Source organism: Patella vulgata, chromosome 1, assembly GCF_932274485.2.
Source record: "Patella vulgata chromosome 1, xgPatVulg1.2, whole genome shotgun sequence".
NCBI lineage: Eukaryota > Metazoa > Mollusca > Gastropoda > Patellidae > Patella > Patella vulgata.
In genome coordinates this window covers 47492298-47514095 of record NC_065879.2, presented here as the reverse complement: position 1 = coordinate 47514095, position 21798 = coordinate 47492298, and the positions used below count along the sequence as shown (strand labels likewise).

The following is a 21798-nucleotide window of genomic DNA, read 5'->3' as shown; positions in this document are numbered from 1 at the left end:
GATCGACCACTTGACACAAACTAGGTCATTTCGGGACTAACATATGGGTCAATTTTATTTCAATAATTCGCTTGCGCGTAAGGGTCTAGCAGTGGGAGGAAACCGGGTAATCCTGAAAAAACACACAGGTTGGACGGGCGACCTACTCCTTGTCACATACAACCGGGGAATCGATGCTGAAATTGAAAACAACATCGGGCGTGATACGGTTGGCAAATACTATTTTCAAATATAAGCTAAACAACAATTTTTCATTCTTTTTGATTCCTTCATTTACCGACCTGACTAACTTTATGGTAGTGTTTTTCCGACAATATTTATTTAAGTTGCATAAAGCGATACACAATTTCATAGATAGCGGTGTTCTTGACGAAATGAAACCAAAATGTAATGTGGTTTATCGTCCTACTTTTCTACACCAACTGGGCTAATGAAGACGGACTTATGCCATACAGTGTGCCAAAATTTTCAAAAAAATCGATGAAATATAGGTCAGATTGCCTTGAAATGTTTTTTCTGTACTAGCTACGACACTTCTGATTCGTTCACAGAAAATGGAGTTTGTAGCCCATTCCGGAAGTGCCACCATCTTGCATTGGCCTAGCTGGAGAAAATGGAATTTTTGGTGTTGTGGACAACAAATTAATTAATTTCATCCATCTGTAGTTTTATAAATTTCTTATAGGGTAAAAAACATTATTAGATTCTCTGTAACTCCATAAATATCTGTTTACTTAGAATGCTTCAATATTAGTAAATTATTTGGGTACGCTGTATCCATTGCAAAATTTATCTTTGAGAATACTGACATATAAAACCAGTTGGTTTGTTGGCTTTAGCTACAGCTCAGAGATGTCAAATTTTAACAGCCTTTTGCCTTAATGTTTTATATGATTCAGGCTCTGTTATAACCTTGAGAGTAAATAAGGTTTCGAAATCTTCTCAACCTTTAACACCGTTGTTCAGGGTTAAAATTCCAAGTTTTAAAGATGTCAGGATCTGTCCTTGTTTTACTTCAAGACAGTTTATCCGTACAACAGCAGAATAATGTAAATCCTGTTAAGGATTTGTTTTCCTTTTATACGAAGAAGGCTGTAGCTCCAGGAACTTCTGCTAGGTGTTTAAGACAAATATTAAAGTTAGCTGGTATTGATACTTCTATTTTTAAAGCCCACTCAATTAGAGGGGCATCATCTTCTTCGACATTTAATGGTGGTTGTTCACATTCAGACATTTTGAAGGCTGCAAACAGGAAATGTGGATATATATTTGCCAGGTTTTACCACCAGTATGTGCGAAATTTGTTTATCTTGTATGCTGGCTGCGAAATAATTAATAAATGAACTACTAATTTGTTTTAGTTGTTATTTCCTTTGTGGACAACCCTTTAAACTATGCAATATAAATCCGAGATGCCCGAAGGGCATATATGGAATATAATCCCCCTCTCATCCTAGCGCCCGAAGGGCGTGATGGATGAGAAGGATTATATGAATATATAGCCCGTGGGCTCTAGGATTTATCTTCCCTCCCTGTGCTATATTCGGCTGTCACCAAATCTTTAAAAAGACAATACTGAAAGTGTTGTGATCGTTTTATAGAGTGTGGTCACGTGTTTATACACACTGATTCGGTGAGCTATTTTTAGCCATTAAAGTTTGAGCGAGTGTGCATGGTTAGAAAGAATAATGAGAAATATGCAATATAAATCCTCGAGCCCTTGAGAGGGGGATTATTATCTAGGTCTGAGTCATGACCATTCATTTTTTAACCGCAAAAGTCATATTCTGATCTACTTTAAATTTATGGTTTTTGTTTGGATTATATCGATTGCTGATAAATACTTATAGAGTTGTTGCCCTTGATTATGACACGTAATCTTGTAAACGCATCACTGATCATATTATACAAATATTATCGGTGACACGTTTACTGATAAACATGTATGTCATAATTATACAATGTGATAAAATAAATGGACTGCTATGACGACTTGGTTGCTTTGGGTGTATGTTTCATTGCCTGGCAATCTATCTTTATTCATTTTTGAAAAAAAAAACAACCCACGACTGATGTCTGTTTAACTTTATTTAATAATGTCCATATCTGTCATCCTGTATCCCATGCACAAAAAGTTTATATCTACCTATTTTTTCAAGGTTTAACCTCCAATCATAAAGTCTTACACACGGCTTAATACCAGACATTGGAAGATATAGTTACTCGGATCAACTATAATAAATAAAGTTTTTGTTTACCTTCTCCAATCTGTGGATAAGCTGTCTGTATAATAAAGAGTAAATGGAATATCTATGTGAAAGACAAGTGTTATCAATGTTGCTAATACCAGTGTATAATGGCTGTCACATATCGCAATCATTTGACGGCAAACCTATTTTTTGTCTTTTGCAGGTCTTTCTTTAGCCCTTAAATGTTATATAAATCATTTATTAGACATTATTATTAACTTGTCAAGACCACAAATCTCGATGTTCTAGATTTTCAACAGATTTAAACACGTTTGGCGGTTAATGATTTAAGAGTCATTCCATGAGAAAATCGTGCAGAATCGGGAAGATGGGGGGTCGGCAGATCGAGTTCATCTTGGGGGAATTTTATGGACTCCTCCTGACTACTTCACAGCCAGAATGGCCAATTTCAAAATTTTACCGTTATTGAGAAACAGCCTCTGGGTGATTTTTGGCCAATTTTGCCATTTTTCAGGTCATTTTTGGTCAATTTTCATGCCACTTATTGTGGCGAGTCTAGGGTTTGGATGGAAATGATGATGATTGGTGATTAAAGTGGGGACATTTCTGTGCCCCAGTGTGAAGACCATAAAGTCGCATCTATTCTCTGGGAGTAATGACCAGCAAAATTGAACATATGGTGAATAAAACAGAAAATATACACCTGCGAAGATTAGCTCTATTTTCTATGATCCGGGGGTAGGTCAAAATATCGAAATGGTTTTATGCACAGCTCGACACCCTCTATCGATATAAAAAATAAAATCTCTGTCTTCAATCAATGCGAAATCATAAGTCAAAGTTGGTGAATTGTATATTTCTCATTCTCTATGAAATGGCCAACTACTTTAATTCAGGGTAAGCCATCTCTCTCTGTTTAATGACTCTTAATATCATGAATTTAGCTGTTCAAGTTATCAAAATTCATTGAAAATCAATATACATGTTCGTCTCAAGACCTTAAACCCTGTGTATCAATTTGAAGTCAATCAGATGATAACTTTAGCCTCTAGAGCATCACAAGATTTTTCAAAGTGATCAAGGGCTATAAATTTGGCAGTAATTATCTGAAATCGTTGAAAATCAATAGGCTTCTTCGTCTCATGACCTTAAACACTGTGTATAAATTTAACGTCAATCGGATATTAACTTTAGCCTCTAGAACATCCACAAGATTTTTCAAAGTGATCAAGGGACATAACTCTGGCAGTAATTATTGGATATTAACTTTAGCCTCTAGAGCGTCCACAAGATTTTTTGAAGTGATCAAGGGGCATATCTCTGGCAGTAACTGTTGTAAATCAATAGGCTTCTTCGTCTCATGACCTTAAACACTGTGTATAAATTTAAAGTCAATCGGATATTAAATTTAGCCTCTAGAGCGTCTACAAGCAATTGTGGACGCCGGAAGGACGGGGGCGTATGAAAAACCAAGACATTCCAACATATGAACATCTACAAGCTTGAACATTTTTCTCCAATTATAATAGAAGCAAAATTATTGTGTCCCAAAGTTTCGACCAATGAAACTGCTTTTCTCTGCTTAGCCAAAGCAGAAAATGATCATCATATCCCTAATAAGTTTGAGCATTTTATCCCATTTAGATTTAGAAGCAGATTTATTTTGTCTCAAAAAGTGTGAGGAAAGTACAAATGGACGAATTCATTTTAATAGGCAAAAATAATTTCAAAATTTCGAACTCCTTTAACTCTAGAGATTAACCATTCGGGCATGACGTTGAACCCCCCCCAAGACTTTTTGTGGGGTGGAGTTAATTCTCCATTCACATTTTGACTTTGAAAGAGTTCCCTGGAATTTTTAAAACATTCTCAGTGCGATTTGGCATTATTTTACAGCTATAATGGTCGACTTTGCCGTATTTGGAGGTTTGTGTTTTTTGTTACTGTGTGGACATTGTAACACTAATAAATTTATTGTATCTTGTCAATGGCTTTATCTGGACATAAATTTTAAACAAAGATAAATTGTAATCCCACATAGCAAATCAAATAATATAAAGTAAACTGAAATCAACATTTATTTTTGACACAAGCCAAAGTGGTCTGGCGATATTTTTGCTTTAAAGAAAGCCAGGAAACATAATTTATTTTAAATGGTTGTGTGCTGATAACAGGGCTTCTTTTATTAGAAACGGGTACTTGTTTTAATATGTGTAAAAGTTCAAAGTTCCCATAGGCCCATGTATACAACTCTGTAACAAGTTATTATGTTCTTAAATGTCTGTTGTTTGGTCTCAGCATGGTTTGTGATTTTTTCCAGCATTATATCAGTATGAATCAATACAGGTGTAGTGTTTTTTGGCCGAGCAATATAAAGTACGCCATGTAGATCTTGAGATCTGTTATGGATACAAGTATGGAAAGTTCATCACACATTGTACATGACAAAACCGAGAGACAGAGAAATCAGGTTTAACGTCCACTCGACACAAACAAGGTCATTTCGGGACTAACACATGGTTCAATTTTATTTCAATAATTCGCTTGCGTGTAGGGGTCTTTAGCAGTGGGAGGAAACCGGAGGACCCGGAGAAAACCCACGAGGTTGGACAGGCGACCCTACTCCTTGTCACGTACAACCGGGAAATCGAAACCCCACCAGTTGACTCAATGACAGACCGTATGATACAGCGCGAGCGTGCTAACCATTCGGCCATCCAACCCCCCCATGACAAAACCCCTCAAACATATATTTCCTGAATATTTCTCACAGACCCCCCTTAGATTAGAAATCTGTGAACTATCTTTCTTTGCAATGCTCAGTAATATATCTCAACATAAAGGACAATTTTCTGCTCCTAGTTGAAGTGCCAACACGCCAACAGTGAGGCTGATGTCCCCCGCCGAAATCCCAAAATAAATTGATGACACATCACTCTCACTTATTGACTTAATTAGAACTAAAGTTATCGTGTCCCAAAGCATTAACTAATCAAATTGCTTATCTCTGCTTACCCAAGCAGAAAAGCCCATCTTCGAACTCCATCAAGGCGTTGACCTATAATAAACACCTACATCAAGTTTGAACTTTATAGTTCAATTAGAAGGAGAGTTATTGTGTTCCAAAGTCCGGGCCAATCAAATTGCTTATCGCTCTGCTTACCCTGAGCAGAAAATGCTCATTATTTAACTTAGTCACGGTATTGATACAATGAAACTATACACCAGGTTTCATCACTCTCACTTAATTAGAACTCTATCAAGGCATTGACCTAATAAACAGAAATGAAATGAAATGGGGTTTAACGTCCTACTGTTCTGCTCCGAACTGGGCTAATGAAGACGGCATACGCCATAGAGTGTGCTATGAGGGAAATTTTGCCCGGACAGCGGCACTACGGCCTTCTCTTATATCGAATTCCAACAGTCAAGGGATCTTTTACGTGCGCGCCAATGTGTACACGGGACCGCAGTTTTTCGTCCTGCATCACTGACAAGGGGGAACCATGCCGGAGACCTAATAAAATGTTTAGAGTTATTGTCCCAAAAAGTGTGATGGACAGACAGACGGAAGAACCCATTTTAATAGTCCCCTGCTTTCTTCGAAAGGCAGGGGGACAATTAATGTGTCTGTGTAAGTTGGAAAAATATGTTGCCATTAATCAGTCTTTTATCATACCAAAAGGTCAATTTAAAACAAACTGTTGTTAATTCTTGCCCAGTGAACTATATGGCTATGTGATTTTTCAAAACAGAAATCTTCTCTGACAAAGTGGCATAAAGATAGGTTGCCAGGCAACGAAACATACGCCCACAGCAGCTAAATCGTCCGGGCAGTCAACAAGTTTTGTCGCATATTTTTACTTCTTTCGGTAATGAAACATTTATAATACACTCATGAAGTAATTATCAGAAAACCATTAGAATTTGTTTGGTTTTTAATATCATGGATTTAGCTGTTCAAGTCATAAAAATTCATTGAAATTCAATATACTTGTTCGTCTCAAGCTCTTAAACTCTGTGTATCAATCTGAAGTCAATCGGATGATAACTTTAGCCTCTAGAGCGTCACAAGATTTTTCAAAGTGATCAAGGGCCATAACTGTGACAGTAATTATCGAAAATCACTGAAAATGAATAGACTTCTTTGTCTCATGACCTTAAACACTGTGTATAAATTTAAAGTCAACCGGATATAGACTTTGGCCTCTAGAGCGTCCACAAGATTTTTCAAAGTGATCAAGGGCCATAACTCTGGCAGTAAATATCGAAAATCACTGAAAATGAATAGACTTCATCTCATGACCCTAAACACTGTGTATAAATTTAAAGTCAATCGGATATTAACTTTAGCCTTTAGAGTGTCCAAAAGATTATTCAAAGTGATCAAGGGCCATAACTCTGGCAGTACTTATCGTAAATCGCTGAAAATCAATAGGCTACTTCGTCTCATGACCTTAAGCACTGTGTATAAATTTAAAGTCAATCGGATATTAACTTTGGCCTCTAGAGCGTCCACAAGATATTTTGAAGTGATCAAGGGCCATAACTCTGGCAGTAATTTTACCGAAAATCACTGAAAATGAATAGACTTCTTCGTCTCATGACCTTAAACACTGTGTATAAATATAAAGTCAATCGGATATTGACTTTAGCCTCTAGAGCGTCCACAAGATTTTTCAAAGTGATCAAGGGCCATAACTCTGGCAGTAATTATCTGAAATCGCTGAAAATCAATAGGCTTCTTCGTCTCATAACCTTAAACACTGTGTATAAATTTAAAGTCAATCGGATATTAATTTTGGCCTGTAGAGCGTCCACGAGATTTTTTGAAGTGATCAAGGGCCATAACTCTGGCAGTAATTATCGGAAATCGCTGAAAATCGATAGGCTTCTTCGTCTCATGACCTTAAACACTGTGTATAAATTTAAAGTCAATCGGATATTAACTTTGGCCTTTAGAGCGTCCACAAGATTTTTTGAAGTGATCAAGGGCCATAACTCTGGCAGTATTATTGGAAATCGCTGAAAATCAATAGGCTTCTTCAGCTCATGACCTTAAACACTGTGTATAAATTTGAAGTCAATTGGATATTAACTTTGACCTCTAGAGCATCCACAAGATTTTTTGAAGTGATCAAGGGCCATAACTCTGGCAGTAATTATCGGAAATCACTGAAAATCAATAGGCTTCTTTGCTTCATGACCTTAAACACTGTGTATAAATTTAAAGTCAATCGGATATTAACTTTAGCCTCTAGAGTGACCACAAGATTTTTTGAAGTGATCAAGGGCCATAACTCTGGCAGTAATTATCGGAAATCGCTGAAATCAATAGGCTTCTTCGTTTCATGGCCTTAAACACTGTATATAAATTTAAAGTCAATCGGATATTAACTTTAGCCTCTAGAGCGTCCACAAGCAATTGTGGACGCCGGAACGCCGGACGGACGGACGGGGGCGACGACAATATACGACCACATTTCAATGTGGGCGTATAAAAATCAGAAGTATGGTAAAACGAATCATCATTCAATTTAAAATAATTTGTATTCAATGTATTTACACGGAATTATCAAACAATGTTATAAATATTTACAAATGACATTAATTTTTTTTATAGATGCAGTATGTAAGATTTAGATAAAGAGCTGACTATTCTTGCTATAATGGTTCCAAAATAGACAATTCAAAATTAATAAATTGAAAATTTCATTCAAATTACTTTATTCTGAGCGACGTTATCACTGTTTGATGTTTTGACATAGATAGATTGTTTATTATCGTAGCCACGTTAATCGAGACACAATGGCGATCATATTTTAATCCATTTACATCTGGGCCATCCAATGATCTAGACTAGAGAGTTGATTATAGGCTTGTCATGTGAATAAATATCTAAATAATAATTTATGTAACATTTGAAGCCAAAATAAAGATAGGTTGCCAGGCAACGAAACATTACGCCCACAGCAGCTATGTCGTCTGGGCAGTCAACAAGAGTTGTCGCAAATTTTTACTTTTTTCGGTAATGAAACGTTTATAATACATTAAAATCTGATTAAGAGTAACAAATCATTAAGTAATTTATCAGAAAACCATTAGAATTTATTTGGATTTTATAAAGTTCTGCCCCATGCTAACGTTTAGTATACGAAACTTTTAACATCATGGACTTAGCTGTTCAAGTCATAAAGATTCATTAAAGATAGGTTGCCAGGCAACAAAACATACGCCCACAGCAGCTTAATCGTCCGAGCGGTCGTCAAGGGTTGTCGCATATTTATTCCTTTGTAGGTAATCGGGGGCCTTTACAAGACAGTTCCATACAGATCAGATTATAAATTTTGTCGTTTGAGGGTTTACAAGGTTCTACAAACTGAAACAAGGGTCTCAACTCTGGAAGTAATCTACAGAAATTGTTGAAATTTGACAGGCTTTTCCGTTTTACTTATTTAAATAATGCATATAAATTTCATACCATCCCCATGGGCACCAACTGTGCACCTTTGCTTGCTGATCTGTTTCTCTATTCCTACGACTAATAAACGATTAGTCGTAAAAACTAATAAACGATCAGTCAGACTTTTAATTTCACTTATCGATATATCGATGACGTTTTATCACTTAATAATCCTAAATTTAGTGATAATGTAGAATTCATATATCCTGATGAGCTCGAAATTAAAAACACCACTGACAGTGACAATTACGCTTCCTACTTGGATCTGCGTCTCGATTTTGACAATTGCCATAAACTGAGTGTTAAATTGTACGATAAACGTGATGACTGACTTTCCGATTGTTAACTTTCCATTTATTAGTAGTAACATTCCAATATCACCAGCTTATGGAGTGTTTGTGTCTCAGCTAATTCGTTAGGCAGAGCTTGTTCCTTTTATTCTGATTTTTTAAGTAGATCGAGGCATTTGTCATCTAAGCTTCAACTACAAGGATACTTGCGCACTCAACTTATTAAAACCTTTAAAAAGTTTTATGGCCGTCATATTGATTTGATTGGTAAATATAACGTGTCTCTTTCGGCTATTATTCTAGATATATTTAATTGACACGTACACTATTACTATCTCCCTGATAATGTATACTACATCGTTAACACAGTTCATCGCGTGCATTTTGCATACCGATAGTTCATTGGCCAATCACGCTATTTTACCGACATTTCGCCTAATAGTTTGGATGCAGCTATGGCGGGTGTGGCGCCAGGCAGGGTAAGCTTACTCTTCCGGACACCTGTTACCACTGTTTGTCGTGTATTTTGTACACGGTGAGCAGTCCATTTGCTGACTACACTATTTTGCCTGATTACACTATTTTGCCTATACCGTTTGTTTTGGGAACACAACCGGTGTAGGCTGTCATTGATAGTCCATTGGCCAATCACACTATTTTACCGAGATTTCGCCTAATAGTTTGGATGCAGCTATGGCGCCAGACAGGGTAAGCTTACTCTTCCGGACACCTGTTACCACTGTTTGTTGTGTATTTTGTACACAAGGAGCAGTCCATTTCCTGATAACACTATTTTGCTTGAATACACTATTTTGCCTACACGTAATAAACGGAAATTGCTGAAATTCAATAGGATTCTCCGTTACACTAATCCTAATAATGCATATAAATTTCACAAAGATCGAATGATAACTTTTTGCGTTGGATCGTTCACATTGTTCAATAAAGTGAAACAAGGGGCATAACTCTAGACATAATAAACAGTGTTCACAAGGATCAATAAAGTGAAACAAGGGCCATAACTCTAGACGTAATAAACGGAAATTGCCGAAATTCAATAGGCTTCTTCATTTCAGTAATCTAAATAATGCACATAAATTTCAGAAAGATCGGATGATAACATTTGGCGTTAGAGCGTTCACAAGGTTCAACAAAGTGAAACAAGGGCCATAACTCTAGACGTAATAAACAGAAATTGCTGAAATTTAATAGGCTTCTTCCTTTCACTAATTTAAATAATGCATGTAACTTTTGACGTGATAGCGTGCACAAGGATCAATAAAGTGAAACAAGGGCCATAACTCTAGACGTAATAAACAGAAATTGTTGAAATTCAATAGGCTTCTTCGTTTCACACACTTAAATATTGCATATAAATTTCACAAAGATCGTATGTTAACTTTTGGCATTAGAGCGCTCACAAGGTTCAACAAAGTGAAACAAGGGCCATAACTCTCGAGGTAATAAATGGAAATTATTGAAATTAAATAGGCTTCTTCAACTCACTACTGTAAACAGCATATCAATTTTAATAGGATTCTCCATTACACTAATCCTAATAATGCATATAAATTTCACAAAGATCGAATGATTACTTTTTGCGTCGGAGCGTTCACATGGTTCAATAAAGTGAAACAAGGTGCATAACTCTAGACGTAATAAACAGAAATTGCTGAAATTCAATAGGCTTCTTCGTTTCACCAATTTAAATAATGCATGTAAATTTCAGAAAGATCGGATGATAACTTTTGGAGTTAGAGTGTTCACAATTTTAAAACAATTGGATGATAACTTTTGGCGTTAGAGCGTTCACAAGAAATTGTGGACGACGGACGGACGGGGGCGACGGCAATTTACGTCCACATTTCAATGTGGGCGTATAAAAAGGGCCATAACTCTAGACATAATAAATGGAAATTATTGAAATTATATAGGCTTCTTCATCTCACTAATGTAAACAACATATATCAATTTTAAAACAATTGGATGATAACTTTTGACGTTAAAGCGTTCAAAAGAAATTGTGGACGATGGAAGGACGGACGGGGGCGACGGCAATATACGTCCACATTTCAATGTGGGTGTATAAAAATCAATATACTTGTTGGTCTCAAGACTTTAAACTCTGTGTATCAATCTGAAGTCAATCGGATGATAACTTTAGCCTCTAGAGCGTCACAAGATTTTTCAAAGTGATCAAGGGCCATAACTTTGGCAGTAAGTAATTATCCGAAATCATTGAAAATCAATATGATTCTTCATCTCATTGCTGTGTATAAACACTGTGTATAAATTTAAAGTCAATCGGATATTAACTTTAGCCTCTAGAGCATCCACAAGATTTTCTGAAGTGATCAAGGGCCATGACTCTGACAGTAATTATCGAAAATCGTTGAAAATCAATAGGATTCTTCGTCTCAATTATTGTGTATAAATTTAAAGTCAATCGGATATTAACTTTGATCTCTAGAGTGTCAACAAGATTTTTTGAAGTGATCAAGGGCCATAACTCTGGCAGTAATTATTGAAAATCGTTGAAAATCAATAGGCTTCTTCGTCTCATGACCTTAAACATTGTGTATAAATTTAAAGTCAATCGGATATTAACTTTAACCTATAGAGCGTCCACAATGACCGACGCAACAACAATATATGACCACATTTCAATGTGGGCGTATAAAAACCTGTAATACTAATAGGCAGATTTACCTCTTACATAATGCATATTTAATGTAAATAATCTCAAATGTTCATAAAAAATGAACACACTTAAATCCACATTACCTAAATATTCAAACCAAGTAAAATAGTTATTAATTCTCACCCACAAATTTCTCAACGAGCTCTATATATGTTTCATTTGGAAAGTAAACAGAATTTAAATTATGAAATTTGTACAGGAATATCTGCATATTACTAAAAGATAGGTTGCCAGGCAATGAAACATACGCCCACAGCAGCTAAATCATCCTAGCGGTCAACAAGGGTTGTCACATATTTATTCCTTTGTAGGTAATTGGGGGCCTTTACAAGACAGTTCCATACAGATCAGATTATAAAATTTTGTCGTTTGAGGATTTACAAGGTTCTACAAACTGAAACAAGGGTCTCAACTCTGGAAGTAATCTACAGAAATTGCTGAAATTTGACAGGCTTTTTCGTTTTACTTATTTAAATAATGCATATAAATTTCATACAGATCACATGATCACTTTTGTCATTCAAACGTTCACAAGCGCCATAACTCTAGAAATTATTGACGGAAATTGCTGAAATTCAATAGACCTCTGTTTCACAAATTTAAATGATGCATATAAATTTCATACATATCGGATGATGACTTTCATCAATCGAGCATTAACAAGGTTTAACAAAGTAAAACAAGGGCCATAACTCTAGAAGTAATTATTGTAAATTGATGAAATTCAATAGGCCTCGTGGTTTCACTAATTTAAATAATGCATATAAATTTCACAAAGATCCGTTGATAACTTTTGGCGTTGGAGCGTTCACAACTTAAATGGCACATTAGAGGTTAGAGCGTTCACAAAGTGCAACAAGGGCCATAACTTTAGAAGTAATAAACAGAAATTGCTGAAATTCAATAGGATTCTTTTCTTAACTAATTTAAATGACACATGTAAAATTCATACAGATCGTCAGTTAACTTCAGAGGTTAGAGCATTCACAAAGTGTAAAAAAGTGAAACAAGGGCCATAACTCTAGAAGTAATAAATCGAAATTGCTGAAATTCAATAGGATTCTTCTCTTGACTAATTTAAATGACACATGTAAATTTCATACAGATCATTAGAGCGTTCCCATGGTGCAACAAAGTGAAACAAGGGCCATAACTCTTAGAAGTAATTGACGGAAATTCAATAGGCGTCTTCGTTTCACTAATTTAAATCATGCATATCAATTTCACAAAGATTGGGTGATAATTTTTGGAGTTACAGCATTCACAAGGGTCAATAAAGTGAAACAACGGCCATAACTAATTTAAATAATGCATATAAATTTCAGAAAGATTGGATGATCACTTTTGGTGTAAGAGCGTTCACAAGGATCAATAAAGTGAAACAAGGGCCATAACTCTAGATGTAATAAACGGAAATTCTTGAAATTCAATAGGATTCTTCTCTTTACTAATTTAAATGACCAAGCAAATTTCATACAGATCGGCAGATAACTTTTGATGTTAGAGCGTTCACAAGGTTCAATAAAGTGAAATAAGGGCCATAATTCTAGATGTAGTTAACAGAAATTGTTGAAATTCAATAGGCTTCTTCATTTCACTAATTTAAATAATGCATATAAATTTCACAAACATCGGATAACTTTTGGCGTTAGAGCGTTCACATGGTTCAATAAAGTGAAACAAGGGCCATAACTCTGGACGTAATATACGGAAATTGCTGAAATTCAATAGGCTTCTTCGTTTCACTAACTTAAATATTGCATATAAATTTCACAAAGATCGGATGTTAACTTTTGGTATTAGAGCGTTCACAAAATTCAACAAAGTGAAACAAGGGCCATAGCTCTAGACGTAATAAATGGAAATTATTGAATACATTTCAATGTGGGCGTATAATAAAAAGTAGAAAACTGTTTAAAGAAAGTTATTTGGAATAATGCACAAAAAATGGTACTGGTAATGTGCCAATTGTACATTATTTGTACAAGATGGTAGAGAGAGAGAGGGAGAGAAATGGGGTTTAACGTCCTCTCGACACAAACTAGGTCATTTCGGGACTAACATATGGTTTAATTCTATTTCAATAATTCGATTGCGCGTAGGTGTCTTTAGCAGTGGGAGGAAACTGGAGGACCTGGAGAAAACGCACGAGGCTGGACAGGCGACACTACTCCTTGTCACGTACAACCGGGGATTCGAAACCACGCCAGTCGACTCAATGACAGACTTTATGATACAACGCGCGCACGCTAACCATTCAGCCATCCAACCCCCCATACAAGATGGCAGAAAATATTAGATGTGTCTGATATTTCATAGAAATGTACTACGTGTGTCTGTATTTTAAGGGCAAGAGGGAGACACTGCATAGAATATTGATACAACTCTTCAGCCAATGCTTTCACACAATATCAATATATTACTTAATATCTGGCTCTTGACCTTTATTAAACCACACATAATATTCAGTGTTTATCCAAATGATTTGGTCCTTAAATTTGGTACATTATAAAAATACTTATGACAGTTTGTGATTTTACTAAATTTACTCACAGAATGTGTGAGATTAGAGGCACTACAAAGGTGAACATAATTTATATCTTAATATGCCAATAACATGATTTTTGACATTTTGCATTGTCTGTGCTGTAACATTAATAACATACTGTTTATTATACTATAAATATCAGTGATGGTTTAACACAGTTAAAAATAAAATATAGTTTAAACAAAAATCTGTTTTAGTACATTCTAAATCTTTATCTAGCTTTTAGCAAATCAAGAAGCAATTCATGGTGGCTTGAATCTGTATGGTTAACACAAGTAGCATTTTAATTTCATAATTTGAGGCAACATTCTAAGATGAGAACAATCTAACAATTGCCTATTCTTTTAAAATGGCACTAAACTTTATATTTACAACATTAATTTAAAATACAAACAATTTTTCGTTTAATTTCTATTTTGTGTAGTTATGACATAAAGACACTGTTCAATATGGTTGCATGTTCTCAGCAACATATTTTAATTCATATGCAATTTTTAAAAAAAAAATAAGTTGATATGAAAATATTTACATGTTATCATGAACTAGTGTTACAAATGAGCTCCGTTACGATGTTTAGAACTACGATGAGAACTACTACCACAATTATCCAAATTATGCTTCTCTGTATCTCTATCTTGACGTTTTGATTTCAAATTTTTTTTATCTCGAGAATGAGATCTATGTTTTCTGTCTTTATGATCACGGCTGCACAATCTCTTATGGTCTCTACTATGGGATCTTGATCTTTTCTCCCTTTTTTCGCGCTCCCTAATTTGTCGCCTTTTCTCTCGCTCTAACTCTCGCATAAAATCATCTCCATTATGATCAGGTGAATGCCTAGATTGTTTTCTATGTTTATAGGAGGGTGAATGATGACGCGGAGGTGATCTACGAGGTGGTGACCGACGCGGAGGTGATCTTCTTGGAGGAGAATGTCTGGGTGATCTTCTTGGAGAAGGTCTGGGTGATCTTCGCCTTGGTGATGAGTGCCTGGGTGATCTGGAACGGGCCCCTTCTCTTCTACCATAATCAGGACTACAAAAGAATATCATTCATCATTTACTGATACAATTCATCAAGATCTGAATATTTAAGGAAAGCATTAACCACAGCAGAAAAGATAGGTTGCCAGGCAACGAAACATATGCCCACAGCAGCTAAATCCTTGTAGGAAATTGGGGGCCTTTACAAGACAGTTCCATAAATTTTGTCCTTTGAGGGTTTACAAGGTTCTACAAACTGAAACAAGGGTCTCAACTCTGGAAGTAATCTACAGAAATTGTTGAAATTTGACAGGCTTTTTGGTTTTACTAATTTAAATAATGCATATAAATTTAACCAGATCACACGAACACTTTTGTCATTCAAACGTTCACAAGGTTCACAATCGCCATTGAAGAAAATTGCTGAAATTCAACAGACCTCTTTTTCGCAAGTTAAAATTCATACATATCGGATGATAACTTTCATAAATCAAGCGTTCACAAGGTTCAATAAAGTGAAACAAAGCCAGAACTCTAGACGTAATAAACAGAAATAGCTGAAATTCAATAGGCTTCTTCATTTCACTAATTCAAATAATGCATATAAATATCAGAAAGATAGGATGATAACTTTTGGCGTTAAGAGCGTTCACAAGGTTAAACAACTTGAAACAAGGGCCATAACTCTAGAAGTAATAAACGGAAATTGCTGAAATTCAATAGGCTTCTTTGTTTCCCTAATTTAAATATTGCATATAAATTTCACAAAGATCAGATGTTAACTTTTGGCATTAGAGCGTTCACAAGGTTTAACAAAGGGAAACAAGGGCCATAACTCTAGATGTAATAAACAGAAATTATTGAAATTAAATAGGCTTCTTCATCTCACTATTAATGTAAAAAACATAAATCAATTTTTAAACAACTGGATGATAACTTTTGGCGTTGGCGCGTTCACAAGAAATTGTGGACGATGGACCGACAGACGGACGGACGGGGGCTACGGCAATATACATCCACATTTCCATGTGGGCGTATAAAAATAAAAAGAACGTAAGTTCGAAAGCTGCTATAATAACCAAAGATAGGTTGCCAGGCAACAAAATATACGCCCACAGCAGCTAAATTGTCCGAGCAGTCGACAAGGGTTGTCACATATTTATTCTTTTGTTGGTAATTAGGGGAATTTAATAGACAATTTCATAAATACAGATGACATTATAATTTTCGTCGTTTGAGGGTTCACAAGGTTCTAAAAACTTAAACAAGGGCCGTAACTCTGGAAGTAATCTACAGATATTGTTCATATTTGACAGGCTTTTTCGTTTTACTAATTCAAATAATGCATATAAATTTCATACAGATCGGATGATAACTTTTGTCGTTCGAATCTTCACAAAGTTCAACAAAGTAAATCAAGGGCCATAACTCTAGACGTAATTTGCTGACATTCACACTAGGGACCAGGGACCGGGTATCGTCCAGATCTTACGAAAAAAGGAAAGAAACTACGCTTATCATCTAGATTGCCGTCAAGAATGTGTTAAATGCCGTCAAGATTCATCAAAAACCGCCCAGTTTGTGCTACCGTGTAGATTAAGAAACACCGTTTACTTTTGACATCAATCATCTGTTTGCGACCGTCCAGTTTCTCAGGATGTTTTTTAGAAATGAACACTTCCATTTAGATTTGAAAGAGGTTTAGCTTTTAAACAAGGCCTTTATTTTCTCGGACGTTGTCAAGAAATGAACAGAGTGTTTAATTACTTGAGGCGTTTAGATTTTACGCCAAATTACCACTTTACCGAGAGCCGTCTAGTAACTTACGGGTGAGTAGTCATGCAATGCCATTTACTTTTCATGTCTTGTAATTAGTTTGCCCAGTGTCATCTAGAAAACTTAAGGCGTTTGTGTGAAATATTTAATTTCTATCTCCCAATTTTAGAAACTATGTTCAGATTTAGAATCTGAGTATAGTGTCTAAAATTCTCGAATGAATTGCATATTTGTTGAATATCATCCATTCTTCGGTATTGCCGACGTCCGTTGGGAAAAGTCGATTTACAATAAATTGACAATTTTCCCGGCGTAGATAAAACTCACATTTTATTTATTAGAAATTAACAAAACAATGGACTTATATCTTGTTACTTATAATCTTGCTTTCTGGGTTATTTACACGCTTCCGCAATTAACAACAAATGTATTTGTGAATTTACAAATTTAATGTGTGCAGTTCTCGTTTCCGCAACAAATGTAACGTCAATTTCGCCATTTATCTAGGTGTCTTTGGGGGACTATTTTCGCCAACATTTATTTTTGTATCCCCACCCCTTGGGAATGTTGAAGAAATACCGAAGGAGGGGAATTGTTAACAATTATTGTAGGTACAGTTTCCCCCATTCTAACGGGCAAGGACCGCAAATCGTATCTAGTTTATAATTAGTCTTGTCACAATAAAATCAAGTATTTCTAATCAAAAAAACAAAAGCAAAATAAGCAGGGTCATTATAATATTTAATATCCAAATACATGGGTGGTCCCTCTACAAACTATATAAACATAACATATATTGCACAGTTTACACAAAATATGAAATGAAATGAAATGAAATGGGGTTTAACGTCCTACTGTTCTGCTCCTAACCTGGGCTAATGAAGACGGGCATACGCCATACAGTGTGCTATGAGAGAAATTTTGCCCGGACTACACAAAATATAAAAACATATTTACACAAAAGTTCAAAATTTAATTGGCCATATCAGATTATATTCTTTGAATGACCTACTGCTATTGTTTTATAAATGACAAATTCCAGCCACGTCCTAGCTGTCTCTGTTCCATCCGAAACCATAGCCTATGCCGTCGCTTGGAATATACAGTCATAAATGTTCGTCATTACAATTTAGATTATATTCTTTGAAGGACCGCCTGCTTATATCACAAATTCTAGCCACCTGTCTCGGTTCCGTCTGAAACCATATCGCTCACAGACTTGTAGTTACACCACCATCGCATGGAATATACAACAGTAATAAATGTCTGTCGTTAGATTCTTTGAATGGCCGCTACCCCTAATCCAGACACATGTTTTTGTAGTGAAGTATATTCGTATTGTTATTTAATTGCCGTTATGATTTTAGATTTTTAGAATACTTCACCGATGTTTTTGTAATAAAGTATACTCGTATTGTTTGTTAATTGGCGTTATGATTTTAATGTTTAGACAACATTTAATTGACTTGATATGAAATCTGAATATAAATTATTAGATGGATAAATAAAAGGTATTTTACAAGTACATATTGACAGCTAATCACTCGCCAAAATACAATTGGATTGATATTATTTCGGTACCATAATTAATTTTAAAACTAATCGTTGATTTAATTTCCGCACACAAAATGGAACTAAATATAAGAATTCCGTATAAGAATCAATTTAGATTACCAAAATGTGAATCGAAACACATTGTGGTCAAAACTGTGTAATAAATTATAAAATAAATCATAAATGAATGGAAACTGTTGTAAGGCGGACACTGCATGCTTTCTTTTAACGTTGGGTTATTTGAGATGCCAGGTAGTCTGAACTACTGAAGATAACACGTGTCGAAAAAGTGACTATGTGCAGTTTTATTCTTTGATCTGTTATATCACAGGGCAATTCTGTTATAGTGACACCAACCTGCAGGAAAGGGACTATATTACAAGTTGAAAGTTTTGCATTGAGGATCGCTCGATTGTAGGCGATGTAATTTTAGTGAAATTGGTGTCGAGAATTGGCGTGTTCGAAAAATAAGCTTAAACGTTGGACACTATTCTGTTATAATGACACCAACCTGCAGGAAAGGGACTATATTACAAGTTGAAAGTTTTGCATTGAGGATCGCTCGATTGTAGGGGATGTAATTTTAGTGAAATTGGTGCCGAGAATTGGCGTGTTCGAAAAATAAGCTTAAACGTTGGACACTATTCATAATAAAATATTTATACCAGCGGCTACCAGGCAGGATACGCCCACATTTTCGAGAGATGGATAGAGAACAAGCTAAAAAGAAAGTGATTTTTCCTACAATCAAGGGCCATAATTTAGGAAATTACAATTCGATATGCGCAAATATCGAAAGGAACCAAGATCTTTGGGTTATAAACTTATATTTAAAATTTCAACAAAATCGGATAAAAATTGTGACCTCTATAGGGTCCACAACCTTGATATACCATATTTTTACGCTATTTGAGAACGAGGGGCGGCCATTTTGTCTGTCAGTTTTGGGCCGATTTTCACGAAATGCAACCTCAGCTGTCCTTAGGGTGTAACGGTGATATAATAATACATTTTTTAAAATTGGATAAACATTATGACCTCTATAGGGTCCACAAGCTAAAACGTGATTTTTCGTACAATCAGGGGCCATAATTCAGGAAGTTACGCTCCGATATGCGCAAATATCGAAAGGAACCGAGATCTTTGGGTTATAAACTTACATTTCAAGTTTCAACAAAATCGGATAAAAATTGTGACCTCTATAGGGTTCACAACCTTGATATACCATATTTTTACGCTATTTGAGAACGAACGGCGGCCATTTTGTCTGTCAATTTTGGGCCGATTTTCATGAAATTCGAACTCAGCCTTCCTTATGGTGTAACGGTGATATGATAATACGTTTTTTAAAACGGATAAAAATTATGACCTCTATAGGGTCCACAAGCTAAAAACGTGATTTTTCGTACAATCAGGGGCCATAATTCAGGAAGTTACGGTCCGATATGCACTAATATTGAAAGGAACCGAGATCTTTGGGTTATAAACTTACATTTCAAGTTTCAACAAAATCGGATAAAAATTGTGACCTCTATAGTGTCCACAACCTTGATATACCATATTTTTTACGCTATTTGAGAACGAACGGCGGCCATTTTGTCTGTCAATTTTGGGCCAATTTTCACGAAATTCGAACTCAGCCTTCCTTAGGGTGTAATGGTGATGTGATAATACGCTTTTTTTTAAATCGGATAAAAATTATGACCGCTATAGGGTCCACAAGCTAAAAACACGATTTTTCGTACAATCAGGGGCCATAATTCAGGAAGTAACGATCCGATATGCGCGAATATCGAAAGGAACCGAGATCTTTGGGTTATAAACTTACATTTTAAGTTTCAACAAAATCGGATAAAAATTGCTAAAAATGTGATTTTTCGTACAATCAGGGGCCATAATCCCCGAAGTTTCGATCCGATACATGCCAATATCGAAAGCAGCCGAGATCTTTTGGGGCTAAACCAATATTTCAAGTTTCGTCAAAATCGAATAAGATTTGTGACCTGTAGAGAGTCCACAAACAATTGTGGACGGACGGACAGACGTCCGGACGGACAGGGGCGACGGCATAATACGTCCACATGAAAATGTGGGCGTATAAAAATGAGTTTTATCTACGCCGGAAAAATTGTCAATTCATTGTAAATCGACTTTTCCCAACGGACGTTGGCAATACCGAAGAATGGGCGATATTCAACAAATATGGAATTCATTCGAGAATTTTAGACACTGTACTCAGATCCTAAATCTGAATATAGTTTCTAAAATTGGGAGATAGAAATTAAATATTTCACACAAAAACAAGCCTTAAGTTTTCTAGATGACACTGGGCAAACTAATTACAAGACATGAAAAGTAAACGGCATTGTATTACTACTCAGCTGTAAGTTACTAGACGGCTCTCGATAAAATGGTAATTTTCTTGACAACGTCCGGGAAAATAAACAGTGTTTCTTAATCTACACGGTAGCACAAACTGGGCGGTTTTCGATGAATCTTGAAGGCATTTAACACATTCTTGACGGCAATCTATTAGCTGGATACGTGTATTAAATTCTAGATAAGCGTAGTTTCTTTCCTTTTTTCGTAAGATCTGGATGATACCCGGTCCTTAGTGTCAATAGGATTCTTCATTTCACTAATTTAAATGATGCATATCAATTTCAAACAGATCGGATGATAACTGTTGTCATTAGAGCGTTCACAAGATTCAACAAAGTGAAACAAGGGCCAAAACTCTAGATGTAATTAACGGAAATTGCTGAAATTCACTAGGCTTTTTTGTTTTACTAATTTAAATGATGCATATAAATTTCATACAGATCAGTTGATAACTTTTGTCATTAGAGCGTTCACAAGGTGCAACAAAGTGAAACAAGGGCCATAACTCCAGAAGAAATTAATGGAAACAACATATATCAATTTCAAAACAATCAGATGATAAATGTAGTCTGTAGAGTGTTCACAAGAAATTGTGGACGATCGACAGATGGCTATTTATTGTCTCATAGACTCTTGCGCTGAGTATTATCATACTGCATGGTTATAAATATAAAGAATTTGGGGACCCTTCGGGACTAAATCTTATAAATTTGTATAGCCGTCCGATGCAAAAGTTCTTAAATGTGAATCCATTTCGATTAAAGATAGATTGCCAGGCATAAAAACATACGCCCACAGCAGCTAAATCGTCCGAGCAGTCGACAAGGGTTGTCGCATATTTATTCTTTTGTAGGTTATTAGGGGAATTTAATAGACAATTTCATACAGATG

At 35.7% G+C, this 21798-nt stretch overlaps 1 protein-coding gene across 3 annotated transcripts in view; it reads right to left on the bottom strand.

The window, feature by feature from the left end:
* Positions 1-11945: 11945 nt before the first annotated feature.
* The window catches only part of LOC126807870 (pre-mRNA-splicing factor 38B), a 77430-nt gene continuing 67577 nt past the window's right edge, over positions 11946-21798 (bottom strand). For all 3 annotated transcript variants that reach the window (XM_050532750.1, XM_050532734.1, XM_050532742.1), the window contains exon 7: positions 11946-15247. In XM_050532750.1, the coding sequence (XP_050388707.1) occupies positions 14761-15247 (487 nt within the window). In that variant the 3' untranslated portion in view covers positions 11946-14760. The remainder of the gene's footprint in view (positions 15248-21798) is intronic.